Source organism: Neoarius graeffei, chromosome 15 (genome assembly GCF_027579695.1).
Source record: "Neoarius graeffei isolate fNeoGra1 chromosome 15, fNeoGra1.pri, whole genome shotgun sequence".
Taxonomy (NCBI): Eukaryota; Metazoa; Chordata; class Actinopteri; order Siluriformes; family Ariidae; genus Neoarius; species Neoarius graeffei.
The window spans coordinates 65,999,452-66,016,494 of NC_083583.1; the positions used below are offsets into that span (position 1 = coordinate 65,999,452).

General features: G+C 41.3%; 1 protein-coding gene across 1 annotated transcript in view; it reads right to left on the reverse strand.

Moving 5' to 3' along the window:
* Positions 1-575: 575 nt before the first annotated feature.
* Positions 576-17,043, reverse strand: part of wdr47b (WD repeat domain 47b) — a 42,612-nt gene continuing 26,144 nt past the window's right edge. Inside the window, exons 9-14 of the mRNA XM_060940616.1 lie at positions 16,761-16,928; positions 16,176-16,345; positions 14,190-14,360; positions 13,956-14,087; positions 11,925-12,143; positions 576-745 (exon numbers count right to left, since the gene is read on the reverse strand). Coding sequence (XP_060796599.1) covers positions 603-745; positions 11,925-12,143; positions 13,956-14,087; positions 14,190-14,360; positions 16,176-16,345; positions 16,761-16,928 — 1,003 coding nt within the window. The 3' untranslated portion in view covers positions 576-602. The remainder of the gene's footprint in view (positions 746-11,924; positions 12,144-13,955; positions 14,088-14,189; positions 14,361-16,175; positions 16,346-16,760; positions 16,929-17,043) is intronic.

The window sequence follows — 17,043 nt, forward strand, 5'->3', positions numbered from 1 at the left end:
TTTTTATCTTTATATTTCATTTTATTTTAAGATACATATATTCAAAACATGTAAACATTTACACAGTTTAAGACGACAAATTTATCTTATTTTCACATTTCATTTGAACACATGACAAATTTTTGCGTTATTTCTGCTCTATGAGGAGCCTTTTTTAAAATCGGTCAACAGCAGCATGCCAAATATTCAGAATACTTACACTGCATATGTTACAAGCAGTAGTTTTTATGACTAATTAGCCCAATTTCATATCAGGAAATATTACGACATTCATTCGCCAAACTGTGGACTACCCAACTCAAGGCATAAAATTAGTTTATACATTCAAAATCAAACTTGTTTGTTATAATGCAAAACAAAAACCACAAATGGTAGTTCTGTAATTTGCTCAATAAACATTCAGCATTTCTTATTAGTTGGCTCAGTTGACTTGCTTTATTTAGCAGTTAACATGCAGGATTTAGTCCTACTATATGAAAAGTAATTAATAAATGACTATAAATAATATAAAGTTCTTTTGCAAGAATGATGTCAGTTTATAAAGTATTCCAAGGAACTGATTGCTTTGTGCTTTTTCTGTTAGAACTAGTTATAAGAGTAGGTTATGGGTGGTGAGCCCAGAGTGTGACAGTCTTGTCTGCAGAAGAAGACAGGAAAGAAATGTCTCTTGTGTGCCACCGGCATTGGATCACTTTGTCCTTGTGTTCACCAGCCACCACTACTGGCAATGGCTTCGTTAGGTCTCCTGGGAGTAATAATAATAAAAATAAAAGTTCCAATAGTAAAACATATGAATTTAGACATGCTGTCCACATACTAGGGTCTTAAATGACTGAAATTCTGTTACACCAAAACAAAGGAAATAATTTGGTGAAATATAACAAATACGGGCGGCACGGTGGTGTAGTGGTTAGCGCTGTCGCCTCACAGCAAGAAGGTCCTGGGTTCGAGCCCCGGGGCCGGCGAGGGCCTTTCTGTGCGGAGTTTGCATGTTCTCCCCGTGTCCGCGTGGGTTTCCTCCGGGTGCTCCGGTTTCCCCCACAGTCCAAAGACATGCAGGTTAGGTTAACTGGTGACTCTAAAATTGACCGTAGGTGCGAATGTGAGTGTGAATGGTTGTCTGTGTCTATGTGTCAGCCCTGTGATGACCTGGCGACTTGTCCAGGGTGTACCCCGCCTTTCGCCCGTAGTCAGCTGGGATAGGCTCCAGCTTGCCTGCGACCCTGTAGAACAGGATAAAGCGGCTAGAGATAATGAGATGAGATGAGATAACAAATACGAATCCTGCTACCTGATTAGTGGTCAAAAGACTATTATATTATATACTTACACACACACCTGCCATAACATTATGACCACCGACAGGTGAAGTGAATAACATTGATTATCTCATTACAATGGCACCTGTAAAGGGGTAGGATATATTGGGCAACAAGAGAACAGTCAGTTGCTGAAGTTGATGTGTTGGAAGCAGGAAAAATGGGCAAGCGTAAGGATCTGAGCGACTTTGACAAGGGCCAAACTGTGATGGCTAGATGACTGCATCTGAGCATCTCCAAAATGGCACACCTTGTGGGGTGTTCCCGGTATGCAGTGGTTAGTACCTATCAAAAGTGATCCAAGGAAGGACAACCAGTGAACCGATAACAGGGTCATGGGTGTCAAAGGCTCATCAATTCGCATAGGCTAGGCCATATGGTCCAATCCCACAGAAGAGTAGCACATACTGCTGAAAAAGTTAATGCTGGCTAAAACAGAAAGGTGTCAGCTGAAAGGAGAAAGCTATGTTCCCCGATGTGTGCGCGCGCGCGCACGCACGCACGCACGCACGTTAGACTCACTGAAAAGTGAATATTAAAAATAAAGCGCACCTTGATCTGCCGTGCCTGTTCCCAGTTCCTCACTGCCCCAACTCAAAGTGTTACTCTGGTGCTGAAACCCAGGAGTTGCTGAACAAAGAGACCAAACCAGTCAGGGAGCTCCTCCAGAGAGACACTCACCAATGACTTCCAGCACCAGCGCTAAGAACTTGTTGCGCTGTCCGTCAAGCAGAGGCAGCGCTTCCAGGCCCTGTTCGAAGCCCAGGTGAAGTACTAGCAGGTGATATGGAGCTTGGTGGGTACTCTAGCAGTTGGCCAGTGTTCCTATTCAGCTGGTCAAAAGAGGGCTGCAAGACAACTCAGAAGCCTTCTCAAACTGTTCAAGTGTGTCGTGGAGGAAAGCTTTTGGCCAAACTCACAGTGGGCAGCTCACCTATTGCCACTCCTGTTGAGGGAAGCACAGCTCCTAGCTCAGCAGCTCCTGGCCAACAACATGCTGGAGTACCTGGACCTGAAGCAGGCTATACTGCAACGGGTTGGCCATGGCCGAGAAGAACTTTGCCAGTATTTCTGTGCATTGACCTACAGTGAAGTTGGCTACCCGTTAGATTTCACACATCAGCTCCGGGACAAGGAAGGAAAAGTATGCTTATGGCCTATTTTAAATATTACACACACACACACACACACACATATACACAAAGGCACAAAATCAACCTGGATAGAGTAATAATACTATAATACATGAACCACCAGTGTAGTGTATTTCGCATCAATAAATTGTTGTATGTCTTGTGACAATGATACCAATAATAAGATATGCATTGTAGCTACAAATACATATTTATTCCTTCAACATCGCATGCCATGGGCCAGAAATAACACCACAGCATTTACAACCCCGATTCCAAAAAAGTTGGGACAAAGTACAAATTGTAAATGAAAATGGAATGCAATAATTTACAAATCTCAAAAACTGATATTGTATTCACAATAGAACATAGACAACATATCAAAAGTCGAAAGTGAGACATTTTGAAATTTCATGCCAAATATTGGCTCATTTGAAATTTCATGACAGCAACACATCTCAAAAAAGTTGGGACAGGGGCAATAAGAGGCTGGAAAAGTTAAAGATACAAAAAAGGAACAGCTGGAGGACCAAATTGCAACTCATTAGGTCAATTGGCAATAGGTCATTAACATGACTGGGTATAAAAAGAGCATCTTGGAGTGGCAGCGGCTCTCAGAAGTAAAGATGGGAAGAGGATCACCAATCCCCCTAATTCTGCGCCGACAAATAGTGGAGCAATATCAGAAAGGAGTTCGACAGTGTAAAATTACAGAGTTTGAACATATCATCATCTACAGTGCATAATATCATCGAAAGATTCAGAGAATCTGGAAGAATCTCTGCATAAGGGTCAAGACCGGAAAACCACACTGGGTGCCCGTGATCTTCGGGCCCTTAGACGGCACTGCATCACATACAGGCATGCTTCTGTATTGGAAATCACAAAATGGGCTCAGGAATATTTCCAGAGAACATTATCTGTGAACACAATTCACCGTGCCATCCGCCATTGCCAGCTAAAACTCTACAGTTCAAAGAAGAAGCCGTATCTAAACATGATCCAGAAGCGCAGACGTCTTCTCTGGGCCAAGGCTCATTTAAAATGGACTGTGGCAAAGTGGAAAACTGTTCTGTGGTCAGACGAATCAAAATTTGAAGTTCTTTATGGAAATCAGGGACGCCGTGTCATTCGGACTAAAGAGGAGAAGGACGACCCAAGTTGTTATCAGCGCTCAGTTCAGAAGTCTGCATCTCTGATGGTATGGGGTTGCATTAGTGCGTGTGGCATGGGCAGCTTACACATCTGGAAAGACACCATCAATGCTGAAAGGTATATCCAGGTTCTAGAGCAACATATGCTCCCATCCAGACAACATCTCTTTCAGGGAAGACCTTGCATTTTCCAACATGACAATGCCAAACCACATACTGCATCATTTACAGCATCATGGCTGTGTAGAAGAAGGGTCCGGGTACTGCCAGCCTGCAGTCCAGATCTTTCACCCACAGAAAACATTTGGCGCATCATAAAATGGAAGATACGACAAAAAAAGACCTAAGACAGTTGAGCAACTAGAATCCTACATTAGACAAGAATGGGTTAACATTCCTACCACTAAACTTGAGCAACTTGTCTCCTCAGTCCCCAGACGTTTACAGACTGCTGTAAAGAGAAAAGGGGATGTCTCACAGTGGTAAACATGGCCTTGTCCCAACTTTTTTGAGATGTGTTGTTGTCATGAAATTTAAAATCACCTAATTTTTCTCTTTAAATGATACATTTTCTCAGTTTAAACATTTGATATGTCATTATGTTCTATTCTGAATAAAATATGGAATTTTGAAACTTCTACATCATTGCATTCCATTTTTATTTACAATTTGTACTTTGTCCCAACTTTTTTTGGAATCAGGGTTGTACCCGTATTATGGTGGGCCTGGTGGACAGCAGTAAACTAGTGCCTTCACTTTACGTTACTATTTAGTAACGATCGAATCACAAACTTGATGTCAAACACTTGTCTGATTACATCTTTCACATGCGTGCGCGTGGTGCCATTAGGAATAATTAGCATGCACCTGTTCCTGATTAGAGTGCAATCGTATTGCATACATATAAAGACTCTCAGTAACACACACACTTTGCGAAGTATATGCCCTGTTCCCTGCGTCTGATGTTACCAAGCCTTGTATTTTGTATTGCTTTTCTGGTTTTGACCCAGTTTGTGATTTTGGACTGCGAGTCTTCTATTTCCTCTGATATCTTGTCTGCATCTCACTTGATTACTGCCTGTTTTTCGACTCTGCCTTTGTCAGTGTTTTGGATCCGTTTGCTAGCATGCTTTCAATAAAACTCTTCCTACATTTACAGCCATCTACTGCCCTTACATGAGAGAAACGCAATTGTTCAACAAGCTACTGGACTAATAAAACTGTTTTAACTAGTTTTATATGAAATTGTTGTGAATATCTTCTGTAAAATGTATTAGTAATTAATCCCATGTTATTTTTAAAAAAGTAAATTAAAAATAAGTGCTGGATAAAACCCATCTATCTTATGTAAGTAAGATGTACCGGTATACATTTCACTGTCCGGGGATCAAATGTTTGAGATATGTTGCCTTGCACATAACCCCTTCGGACATAATGTGTACAACTGTACACATGAAGTTCCATAGCATTTTTCCTTGTGTCCAAAGGGATTAACATCAGGTACCCTGTGGTGTTACACATATGTTGTTCATGTGTATGGATGGAGGGGTGTCATATGGTTGCAAAGGCCATCCAAAATCAGTTCGATGCATCACCATATTAAGTATGGAGCTTCGCTTCACACGTTTTGTGCGCAGGGAGCTCCGCTATTAGGACAAGTTCAAATGAACTATATTCACCTCTCCAAAGTTATGCAAGTGGTTTGGTAATCATCATAATTAATACAGAATAAAACGTCATAACATACACCTAATGAACATGTGCCGCAACAACAGGGAATGAAGTGTAAAAGGATTGTTAAAAATAAACGAAATATATTGTCAACTCCATAAATATTTGGACATCGACAAATTTACTGTTATTTGAGCCATCTCTCAAAGTACACTGGAGCTGGAATTAAATAATGCACACTCACTGTCCACTTTATTAGGAGCACCTGTACAGTCATGCAGTTATCCAATAAGCCAATCATGCCACAGCAGTGCAATGCGTAAAAAGTCATGCAGAGTACAGGTTAAACGCTTCAGTTAATGTTCACATCAAACATCAGAATGGGAAAAAAAAAGTGATCTCTGTGACTTTAACCATGGCATGATTGTTGGTGCTAGATGGGCTGGTTTGAGTATTTCAGAAACTGCTGCTCCCTTGGGATGGATGGATTTATTTATTTTCTTTCTTTCTCTTTCTCTCTCCCTCTCATTTACACAGAATGGTGCAAAATACAAAAACACCCACAGATCCCACACACCACTGAGTGAGCAACAGTTCTATGGGTGTTAATGACTTCTTCATTAGAGAGGTCAGACAAAAATGGACTGAAGAGAGTGGACTGAACTACCAGGAAGGATACAGTAACTTAAATCTAGCATCTCAGCGTGTACAAAACATTGAATCTGAAGGTGGATGGGCTATAACAGCAGAAAATTACAATTTTCCACTCATGTCAGCCAAGAACAAGAATCTGAGGCCATCATGGGTACAGACTGACCCAAATTGGACAGTTGTTCAGCGAGTCTGTGCCAATGATCATCCATCCATTATCCGTAACTGCTTATCCTGTGCAGGGTCGCAGGCAAGCTGGAGCCTATCCCAGCTGACTATGGGCGAGAGGCGGGGTACACCCTGGACAAGTTACCAGGTCATCGCAGGCCAATGATCAGCAGTTGCTAAAATACTCAAACCAGCCTGTCTGGCACCACCAAGTATGTCTAAGGCCAAGTTTACATTAGACCGTATCTGTCTCGTTTTCTTCGCGGATGCACCGTCCGTTTACATTAAAACGCCCGGAAACGCCGGGAAACGGGAATCCGCCAGGGTCCACGTATTCAATCCAGATCGTGTCTGATCCGGTGCTGTGTAAACATTGAGAATACGCGGATACGCTGTGCTGAGCTCTAGCTGGCGTCGTCATTGGACAACATCACTGTGACATCCACCTTCCTGATTCGCTGGCGTTGGTCATGTGACGTGACTGCTGAAAAATGGTGTGGACTTCCGCCTTGTATCACCTTTCATTAAAGAGTATAAAAGTATGAAAATACTGCAAATACTGATGCAAATACTGCCCATTGTGTAGTTATGATGGTCTTTAGGCTTGCCATCCTTCCACTTGCAAGTGGTAAGTGACTTGCGCACAGCGGCTCAGTCCCGAATCACTGCTCATGCGCTTCACTCGCGCACTCTGTGAGCTGCGCAGGGCCGGAGTGCGCACCCTCCAGAGGGCACTCGCTGTTCAGGGCGGAGTGATTTGGAGTGCAGCCGCTGAGGAGGAAGCGATGAGCCGCACTGACACATTTCAACTTGCGTGCCGAAAGTCATGTGATTAGCGTATCCGTGTATTGGCGTTGCTGTGTGCACGCGAATCGTGTATTGGCGTTGCTGTGTGCATGCTAATCGTTTTTAAAAACGTTAATCTGATGATCCACTGATACGGTCTAATGTAAACCCCACCATAGTTAACACGTTACAGAGATCACATTTTCCTCCACATTCTGATGTTTGATGTGAACATTAATTGAAGTTCTTGATCTATATCTTCATCATATTATACACTGTGCTGCTGCCACTTGATTGGTTGATTGGATAAGTGCATAAATTAACATGTTCCTATTAAAATGACTAGTGTATAATCTATATGCGCAGACTCTGTTTTAATTTGAGAGTATACACATCAAAATTGTGTGAACTGTATAGGAATTGCAGCACTTTATACATGTACCCCACTTGTTTTTTTTTTTTTTAAGTGGACCAAAAGTAATTGGACAAACAAAAAATAATAAAAATTCAGGTGTTTGACTTGGCCATTGTAGAACATCCCACTTCTTTGCCTTAAAAGAGTCTTTGGTTTCTTTCACAGTATGCTTCAAGTCATTGTCCATCTCTAGTGTGAAGCGCCATCCAATGAGTTTTGAAGCATTTGACTGAATCTGAGCAGATAATATAGCCCGATACACTCCCTACTTTTATCGGCAGTCACATCAATGAATACAAGCAAACCATCCCCACTGGCAGCCACACATGGCCATGCCATAAGATTAGATGGTATGCTTTGAATCATGAACAGTTCTTTCCCTTCTCCATAGTATCCTCTTCCCATCATGCTGGTACACGTTGATCTTTGTCTCATCTGTCCATAGGATGTTGTTCCAGAACTGTACAGATATTTTTAGATGTTTTTGGTAAACTCTAATCTGATCATGATTTTTTTTTTTGAGAATTAGCAATATTTAACTTCTTGTGGTAAATCATCTGTATTTAGAATGTTAGGACAGTATGGAAAATGCACAAAAATAGAAAGCAGTGATTTCTAAATTTACTTTGACTTGTATTTCATTACTATGGACCCAAGATATTTCATGTTTTGTTGATCAACTTCATTTCATTTGTTAATATACACCCATTCCTGTGTTTCGGGCCTGCAACACATTCCAAAACAAAGTTAGGACAGAGCAATTTAGGGCTAGTAAGGAGATAAAACAATGAAATAATGATGTAATTTGAGACATGTGATGTCAATCAGGTGATCATAATCATGATTTGGTACAAAAATCAGTATCCAGGAAAGGCCGAGTCTTTAAGGAGCAATGATGGGCCGACGATCTCCAGTTTATCAACAAATGTATTTGAAAATTTATTGAAATGTTTAAAAACAATGTTCCTCAAAGAAAAATAGGAAGGGATCTGGATATTTCACCCTCTATCATCATTAAATGATTCAAGGAATCTGGAAAAAGTTTGGTGCATAAAGGGCAAGAGCACAAGCCTAACCTGAACACCCATGATCTCTGATCCCTCAGATGGGACTGCATCAAGAACCATCATTCACCTATAGCCGATATAACCACATGGGCTTAGGATTACTTTGGCAAGCCTTTGTCAAACTCTACAATATGGCATTACATCCACAAATGCCAGTTAAAACTTTACTGTGCAAAAAGAAGACTTATGTTTACTGTGTCCAGAAGCCCCACTGACATCTCTAGGCTTGGAAGCATCTGGGATGAACCACCACACAGTGGAAACATGTGTTCAGATGAATCAGTATTCCAGGTTTTTTTTTTTTTGGGGGGGGGGGATGGACACCATGTGCTCCAGACCAAAGACAAAAAGGACCATCTAGACTGTTACCAGCAACAAGTCCAAAAGCCAGGGTCTGTCATGGTATGGGGTTGTGTCAGTGCCCATGGCAAAGGCATCTTAAATTTCTGTGATAACAGCATTAATGCAGAAACTTGCATTGAGATTTTGAAGCAAAACATGCTGCCTTAAAGACAACACCTTTTCCAGGGATATTTCAACAAGAAAATACAAAACCATTCTGCACACATTACAAAGGTATGGCTGCAGAAGAAGAGGGTGCCTGTCCCCTCTGTCCCCATAGAAATGCATGGCAATTTTTGAAATGAGAAGTATGACAATGACCCCACACTGTTGGACACTTTTTGTAGCAGTTGTAAGACGGGTCATTCCACGTCAATTCAACTGGGGCTCGAGCACTTGGGTCTCAAAAGATTCTGAAAAAAATCACCAGATGTACCCATGTTACCTAGGAGAAACACTGTACATTTATTTGAATGTAAGATGTATACTTTCCATGTTACAGCCAGTTTTACTGGGGGAGGGGGGTGTCAATTTTGTTCAGACTTTTTTTTTTTGTCAAAGTTCACAAGCCCATAGCTCAAGAACTAAACCATGTAGGAGGCTCAAATTTTGCATGCTGGTACATAAATAGGAATAGTATGTAGCAAAACTGTCATTTTGGGTCTGGATGATCCTGCATGGTCATAGCACTCCCTCAAAGATGATCAAAATTTTATTGGAGTTTTTGGCTGTGCTCTGTTTAGGCCTTCAGAAGACATATTTTTACCCAACATAGGCTCTTGATTTTTTTCCCTTATTGAGATAAGTAGAAACACTCTCAAAAAAAGCAATAAACAGAAAGGAAACTCTATCAGTGTTTGAACAGAAGACCTCACAAGTCTGACAAATCATTCTGGATGTCATTTTCAGAGCACCGCAACACCTTGTGGGAATGTGCGCAGATTTTTTAAATATTTTTTTCTTTATTCTCCATGATCCCTTCTTTTTAAAAACAGCAATTTGGCTTGTCTTACTCGAATATTTCTTTTTTATTTTCCACCCTGAACATGGGTAAAATGCACCATTGAGAGCAATATGTTTTCTATAACATTAATGTAAAGAGTAAATAACCAAAGGCCAATTTTGCCCTGACATGATCACCTGAGAGTGCCTGTGCAGGGGTGGAGGTATCCTTTTCAATTTCAATGATTTTAACCACAGGTGCCCCTAAAATCACTGAATCATTGAAATTTTAATAATTTTAATAATAGTTTTTATTAGGGCGGCACGGTGGTGTAGTGGTTAGCGCTGTCGCCTCACAGCAAGAAGGTCCGGGTTCGAGCCCCGTGGCCGACAAGGGCCTTTCTGTGCGGAGTTTGCATGTTCTCCCCGTGTCCGTGTGGGTTTCCTCCGGGTGCTCCGGTTTCCCCCACAGTCCAAAGACATGCAGGTTAGGTTAACTGGTGACTCTAAATTGACCGTAGGTGTGAATGTGAGTGTGAATGGTTGTGTGTCTCTATGTGTCAGCCCTGTGATGACCTGGCGACTTGTCCAGGGTGTACCCCGCCTTTCGCCCATAGTCAGCTGGGATAGGCTCTAGCTTGCCTGCGACCCTGTAGAAGGATAAAGCGGCTATAGATAATGAGATGAGATGAGTTTTTATTAGGTAAAGGACCAGATCTGGAGGGTCCTTGGGCATAAAGTGCTTTCGTAAACTAGGATGCATGGATGCTGTCACCCCTCCACTCTTACACATTCACTCTGGTTTATTGACACTGGAGTGGCTGGCTGCTTTATGTCCCAAGGCTCCCTCACGTCTGTGTTATCTTCTGGCTCGCCCTTTCAGTTATGCTGTCATAGTTAGTCTTGCCAGAGTCCCTGCTTACACTCAGCACACAATGTACACTGTTCTTAACCATCAAATGACAACAGGCATGCCTAAAAATCTGCATTTCTCTCTCTTCCTCAAGTTACACACATCAATCCTGAAATACCAGTGATGCTGGTCTCTCCTGCCCTTTGGACCTGCCTGAGCCATCCTGATGCCATACTTCCTGCTAGAGTTCTCATCACTTCACTCCTGCAAGAATGGCCCCATATGTTTTTGGTGGTCCCCAAAAACAAACTTCAACTTTTTAAAGGTGCTACTTCATTTTCTTGTTCCACTTGGGGAAAAAATAAATTGGGTAAAATTTCAAGTGATTTGAATAATATTAACCTCTGTCACATGAGCCCTGTTTTTTTGCATGGTTAATAACATGTGTTTTTAGGCCCTGTTTGATCTAAACAAATATGTGAACAGTGGCACATAATATTGTTTTTATTTGTCTTGGACTCCTGTTTGTCATTTTTCAATATGTATTGCTTAGGTGAACATGCACATTGCTTTTTGTTGGTTTTCGCAAATATGCTCAAATAGTATAAATTTCAACCCATGTGTGGCAGTGGTTAGAATAGTCGTATCAAAATAAAATTTTGCACAAAATGTTTTCTCAGCAAGCCGAACAACTTAGTGAGGAAGCACCTTAAGAAAGTCAAATTTTTATTTTTGGCATATGTTTGAGGACCACCCTAATGTACAGCCCTGATCCATCCTGATGCTCCATTTCTGGCTGACGTTCTCATCACGTCACTCCTGCAGAGGATGGCCCCATATAGACAGTCTAAAGATACACTTAGAAGATGGCTCTGGACACTTATACTTGCGTACTACTGGCAGTTAGTTTCAACTAAAGAACTAAATCAACTGTTCACTTCACCAGTATCTGAAAATTAAGAGATGCTAGTGCTTAAGACTATACAATACACTGGGAAATTTTGATGGGTTCTCAACTACAAGTCTGGACAAAATCAGATTTTTCACCTCCCCCAACTACAGACTTAGGTGGCACATGCACATCCTGCCACAACACACCTTTCTCTGTTACCATATACTTTTAAACAGGAAGCAATGTGACAAATTAAACCAAACCATGTGCAGGGGTGGAGGTATCCTTTTCAATTTCAATGATTTTAACCACAGGTGCCCCTAAAATCACTGAATCATTGAAATTTTAATAATTTTAATAATAGTTTTTATTAGGGCGGCACCAGTTTTCCTGTGGATCAGAGACTATTTGGTTTGACCACATTCAGGTACGCAAACCTTTTTCATATTTGATCAAATTATAGACTTTTCAGTGCTTGGCATTCAGCATGTAAAAACAGCCAAGTGTTAAGGTCAGTGTCGTCTTGCCTACCTTGTAGATCAGTAATCATGACTTTGCTGTCGTAGGAACCTGTGAGCAGGTAGTGAGCTCCAGGAGAGAAACGGACAGAACGAATGTCACTGGTGTGGGGATTGTATGCCTGAACTATTCGACCCCCTCTGATGTCATACAGCATACAGCGGCTATCCTCCAACCCTGCAGCCAGGAGCCGCCCAGTCGGGTCCACTGCCACAGAGGCCACTGCACTTCCTGAGTTAAGAACCATCAATCTCGTCACACATAATTCCTTTGCCACCACTGATACACAAATGCATACAGTTAGGCCCAAAAATATTTGGACAGTGACACAAGTTTTGTTATTTTAGCTGTTTACGAAAACATATTCAGGATACAATTATATAATCAATATGGGCTTAAAGTGCAGACTCTCAGCTGTAATTTGAGAGTATTCACATCCAATTTGGAGCAAGGGTTTAGGAATTACAGCTCTTTAATACGTAGCCACCTCTTTTTCAAGGGACCAAAAGTAATTGGACAATTGACTCAGAAGGCTGCAAAAAAAAAAACAACAAAGCTGCATGGGCTCTTCCCTCGTTAACCTGTCATCAATTAAGCAGTTAAAAGGTCTGGAGTTGATTCCAGGTGTGGCGTTTGCATTTGGAATCTGTTGCTGTGAACCCACAACATGCAGTCAAAGGAGCTCTCAAATGGAGGTGAAACAGACCATCCTGAGGCTGAAAAAAAAGAAGAAATCCATCAGAGAGATAGCAGAAATGTTAGGAGTGGCCAAATCAACAGTTTGGTACATTCTGAGAAAAAAAAAAAAAAAAAGAGTGCACTGGTGAGCTTGGGAACTCAAAAAGGCCTGGACGTCCACGGAAGACAACAGTGGTGGATGATCGCAGAATCCTTTCCATGGTGAAGAAAAACCCCTTCACAACATCCACTCAAGTGAAGAACACTCTCCAGGAAGTAGGTGTATCAGTATCTAAGTCTACCAAATAGAGAAGACTTCATGAGAGTAAATACAAAGGATTCACCACAAGGTGCAAACCATTAATCAGCCTCAAAAATAGAAAGGCCAGAATTGACTTTACCAAAAAACACCTGAAGAAGCCAGCCCAGTTCTGGAACCGTATTCTTTGGACAGATGAGACTAAGATCAACCTGTACCAGAATGATGGGAAGAAGAAAGTTTGGAGAAGAATTGGAACAGCTCATGATCCAAAGCACACCACATCTTCTGTAAAACATGGTGGAGGCAGTGTGATGGCATGGGCATGCATGGCTTCCAATGGCACTAGGGTCACTTGTGTTTATTGATGATGTGACAAAAGACAGAAGCAGCCGGATGAATTCTGAAGTGTATAAGGATATACTTTCTGCTCAGATTCAGCCAAATGCAGCAAAGTTGATTGGACGGCACTTCACAGTACAGATGGACAATGATCCAAAACATACTGCAAAAGCAACCCAGGAGTTTTTTAAAGCAATGAAGTGGAATATTCTGCAATGGCCGAGTCAATCACCAGATCTCAACCCAATTGAGCATGCATTTCACTTGCTCAAGACAAAACTTAAGGCAGAAAGACCCACAAACAAGCAACAACTGAAGACAGCTGCAGTAAAGGCCTGGCAAAGCATCATAAAGGAGGAAACCCAGCGTTTGGTGATGTCCATGGGTTCCAGACTTCAGGGAGTCATTGCCTGCAAAGGATTCTCAACAAAATATTGAAAAGTAACATTTTACTTAGGGTTATGCTTATTTGTCCAATTACTTTTGAGCTCCTGAAATGAGGAGCGTTTGTATAAAAATAGCTACAGTTCCTACATGTTTAATCATATATTTTTGTTCAACCCCTTGAATTAAACCTTAAAGGCTACACTTCAATTCTGTTGTAGTTGTTTCATTTCAAATCCAAAGTGGTGGCATGCAGAGCCCAAATCATGAAGATTGTGTCACTGTCCAAATATTTCTGGGCCTAACTGTATATACTTGTATGCATTCACTGTCTAGCATCATCCTGGAAAGACAAAACAAGCATCTTAAATACAACCCACCAGGTCCATGCAGGGCACTCCTGACCACTTTCACACAGCTGGGTACACGCAGGTCCCAGAAACGCACAGTCTCATCCTGAGAGCCAGATGCTACCATCCAACCGCACCATGTATAGAGGGAGAGGATGTGCCCTAATATTGCACACATTACGTTCATCCATAAGACATCTTTGCCAGAAAATGTGAAACTTTTGCTGCTATATGAATACTGTAAACATGCACGTGTGTGTATACCTGTATGTCCAGTAAGTGCATGTAGGCCTAGTCCTCTTTGGCAGTCAGTGGTATAGATGTTGCAGTCACCTGCTCCAGCACTAATAAGAATAGCTCCACCAATCTCTGGACCCTCCATGAATGCCAGGTCACGAATGGTCCCATCATGCATACTAAACTCCAGATCTGGCCCTGTGTGCATACAAAATGCACAGTTTTGAATAGGGTCCACAATGGAAACAGTGCAGCAGTTTGTAAAGTTAATTCTTTAGTCAGTGCAGTGCGACATATTAACAAATCTGAAAATCAGGACTGTTTTCTGTACTTGCATTTGTGTTGAGTATCTGTGCCTGCCCCCCCACAACAGTGCAGGGATTTATTGCTTTTCATTGATTGAGCTGTTGTAGCCATAAATTACTCTTTTTTCTACATTTAAAAATTTTTTCTCCTTAATTTCACTTAAAGTGAAACAAAACCACAAAATCATGAATCTTCTGTAGCTAAATACAAAATGGTCCATATTCCTAGATAGGTTGTACAATGCTTTTAGTTGGACTGTTGATGATGCATCAGAAATGTTAAATCAAGTTAAATATTGCTGAAAAAAAACATTACTGTGGTAAACAAAATCTGAAACATTAAACTGTTTCTCCTAAATCCACGAGGAAAATCACATTAAAAAAAAAAGTCTGTTCCTACTCAGAGACTGCACCATTTTTAGCATTATCCATATGTCCTGGCTTAGCCTGCATGGTGTTTGGATAAAAAGGTTAGCCAAGTTCAGCACAGGTACATGAATCTGGTACGTCTCATTCTGCACTGGGAACAATGACAATATTTGGGATTTTGGTTCATTTTATGAACTGTACTCTTTTGTCAAGTGGAAAAACATTATTTGGAGTGCTTTCACATATGCAGTATTTACTCCATTTGAATTGAATTCTGGTGCGTTTTCCTCTTTGGTGTGGTTCATTTGTGCCACACAGCAACCATGCTTAAGTGCGGACCAAAATAACTTGTGCAAGACCATCTTCATGAGGTGGTCTCAGTACGGCTCCAATCAAAATCTAGTACGGCTCGAGTGCAGTGAGAAAATGATTCAATCTTGAATCAGTCCTAATGCAAGAAGTGAACCAAACATGCCATGTATTTTGGGTTCCAGGCAACATTTTTTTTCTGTAGATATGAGCTGCTGATAAGAGCTATGAACCACAAACTGAACCAGAGGACAGAGCTAAGTGCTGCAGAAATGTGATGTTATGTGCGATTGGAACTCATCTCATTACCTCTAGCCACTTTATCCTGTTCTACAGGGTCGCAGGCAAGCTGGAGCCTATCCCAGCTGACTACGGGCGAAAGGCAGGGTACACCCTGGACAAGTCGCCAGGTCATCACAGGGCTGACAGACACAGACAACCATTCACACTCACATTCACACCTACGGTCAATTTAGAGTCACGGGGGAGACACGGGGAGAACATGCAAACTCCGCACAGAAAGGCCCTCACCGGCCACGGGGCTCGAACCCAGGACCTTCTTGCTGTGAGGTGACAGCGCTAACCACTACACCACCATGCCGCCCCACGATTGGAACTAACATATAAAAAGAAAAAAAGAAACAATGGATGTAATACACAAAATTAGTTATTTCTGTAATTATTTCGCAATATACTGAGTGTGGCTCCGTGTTCTCTGTGCTCAGGTAATTTTTGATGATGATTTGTTTACTTTTTTCCTTTGTCATATTCCAATGACCAATGAATGAAGGGATGTTACACATATATTTTCAGCTCTTCATGCTCATCAGCCAGGGTTTTTTATTCCACTTTTTTTGGTTTATTAATTATGTGCAGTGAGAAAACAAACCAAAAATAGCACACCAGCCTAAAGTATCTGGTTCACTCTTATTCGGACTCAGGAACCAGACTAACAGGTGTGAAAGCACCCTTAGTCTTTCCATAACAAGTGAAAAATAATGAAACAACACTTGAATTTTGCCATTTTCACCTGTAGCATTGCAGGTTTCAGCATTGAAAGGCAGGACTTTGACATATTTGTCATTGGAGCCTGTAGCAAGAAGCTGGCCACATGGACTCCAGGCCACACAGTATATGGAGCCTTTGTGGTGCTTGTTGCGTTTGAAACAGACTTCAGGCTGCCTCACTGGACTTTCTGCACTGTGAGATAATACACAATATTTTAAAGCAGCATATGTATAATTCCACCCTTGAATAATAATAATAATAATAATAATAATAATAAAGCACTTAAACTGTGCTTTTGAATAAACTGAATATTTTTGAATAGGGCTGTTGCTTACTGAATATACAGTAACAAATTTCTAATGCAACTTGAAGATCACAAGTACCTAAAGACAAATGTGCTGTGGCTTTGCTGCCTCTGAACTGTAGTTGTATGTTCACATAATTTCTGGTAAACATTTTTAATAGACACCCAAGTATCACAATTTGTCTTGCGTTAGTGTCCGTTTCCTGTCATTGCCATGTTATTATTGAAATCAATGTCCAGATGGATATTACCGTGTCCTTGTAAATGCTCCATAATGTACAGAGAACTAGCTTATTTTGATACCTCACACTAAGGTCCTGTGGGTACATGCACACACGCAAGGTTTTGGAATTAGAGCCGATAGCATAGAGAGTTCCAGAAGGATGAAATGCAACGGCTCGCACAGCTTGTGTGTCTTCTAGTATGTGCACTGCTATGAATGGGGACTTGGGCTTGTCATCCTGAAACACACTATCATCACACCAAAGGTCATATAATTCACAGGGAAGAAATTTTATAACAATATAACATTATAATTAACAGTGATTCCACGAAATCAAGTCGTACATGAGCTGACAGCAGATGA